The sequence below is a fragment of the Orycteropus afer genome, unplaced genomic scaffold, assembly GCF_000298275.1.
Source record: "Orycteropus afer afer isolate SDZICR_OR568_19922 unplaced genomic scaffold, OryAfe1.0 scaffold00134, whole genome shotgun sequence".
Lineage (NCBI taxonomy): Eukaryota > Metazoa > Chordata > Mammalia > Tubulidentata > Orycteropodidae > Orycteropus > Orycteropus afer.
Genome location: NW_006921721.1, coordinates 6,561,666 through 6,561,899, shown reverse-complemented (window position 1 = coordinate 6,561,899; position 234 = coordinate 6,561,666). Strand labels below are relative to the sequence as shown.

At 41.9% G+C, this 234-nt stretch overlaps 1 protein-coding gene across 1 annotated transcript in view; it reads right to left on the bottom strand.

Moving 5' to 3' along the window:
- LOC103200704 (phosphatidylinositol 3,4,5-trisphosphate 3-phosphatase TPTE2-like) overlaps positions 1 to 16 on the bottom strand; it is a 93,640-nt gene extending 93,624 nt beyond the window's left edge. Inside the window, exon 1 of the mRNA XM_007945254.1 lies at positions 9 to 16. Coding sequence (XP_007943445.1) covers positions 9 to 16 — 8 coding nt within the window. The remainder of the gene's footprint in view (positions 1 to 8) is intronic.
- Between the last annotated feature and the right edge of the window lie 218 nt (positions 17 to 234).

Below are 234 nucleotides of genomic sequence, written 5' to 3'. Positions count from 1 at the left end.
AGACATACCTAATCATTCAGCCCGTCCACCCATCTATCCACCCATATACCCGTGTTTGCCTTCACTGACAACTCCGTATTATATGTGCAAAAGGGTTCATCTTTGTTGTCTGTACTTCCCATGCACCTCTCTATGTCTTTCTCTTCCTCAATGCCACTATATTGATCACTCACATTTAGGACATTGCCCTTCTCTTCACCCAAACCAAAACCTATCTCTATCTATCTAACAATA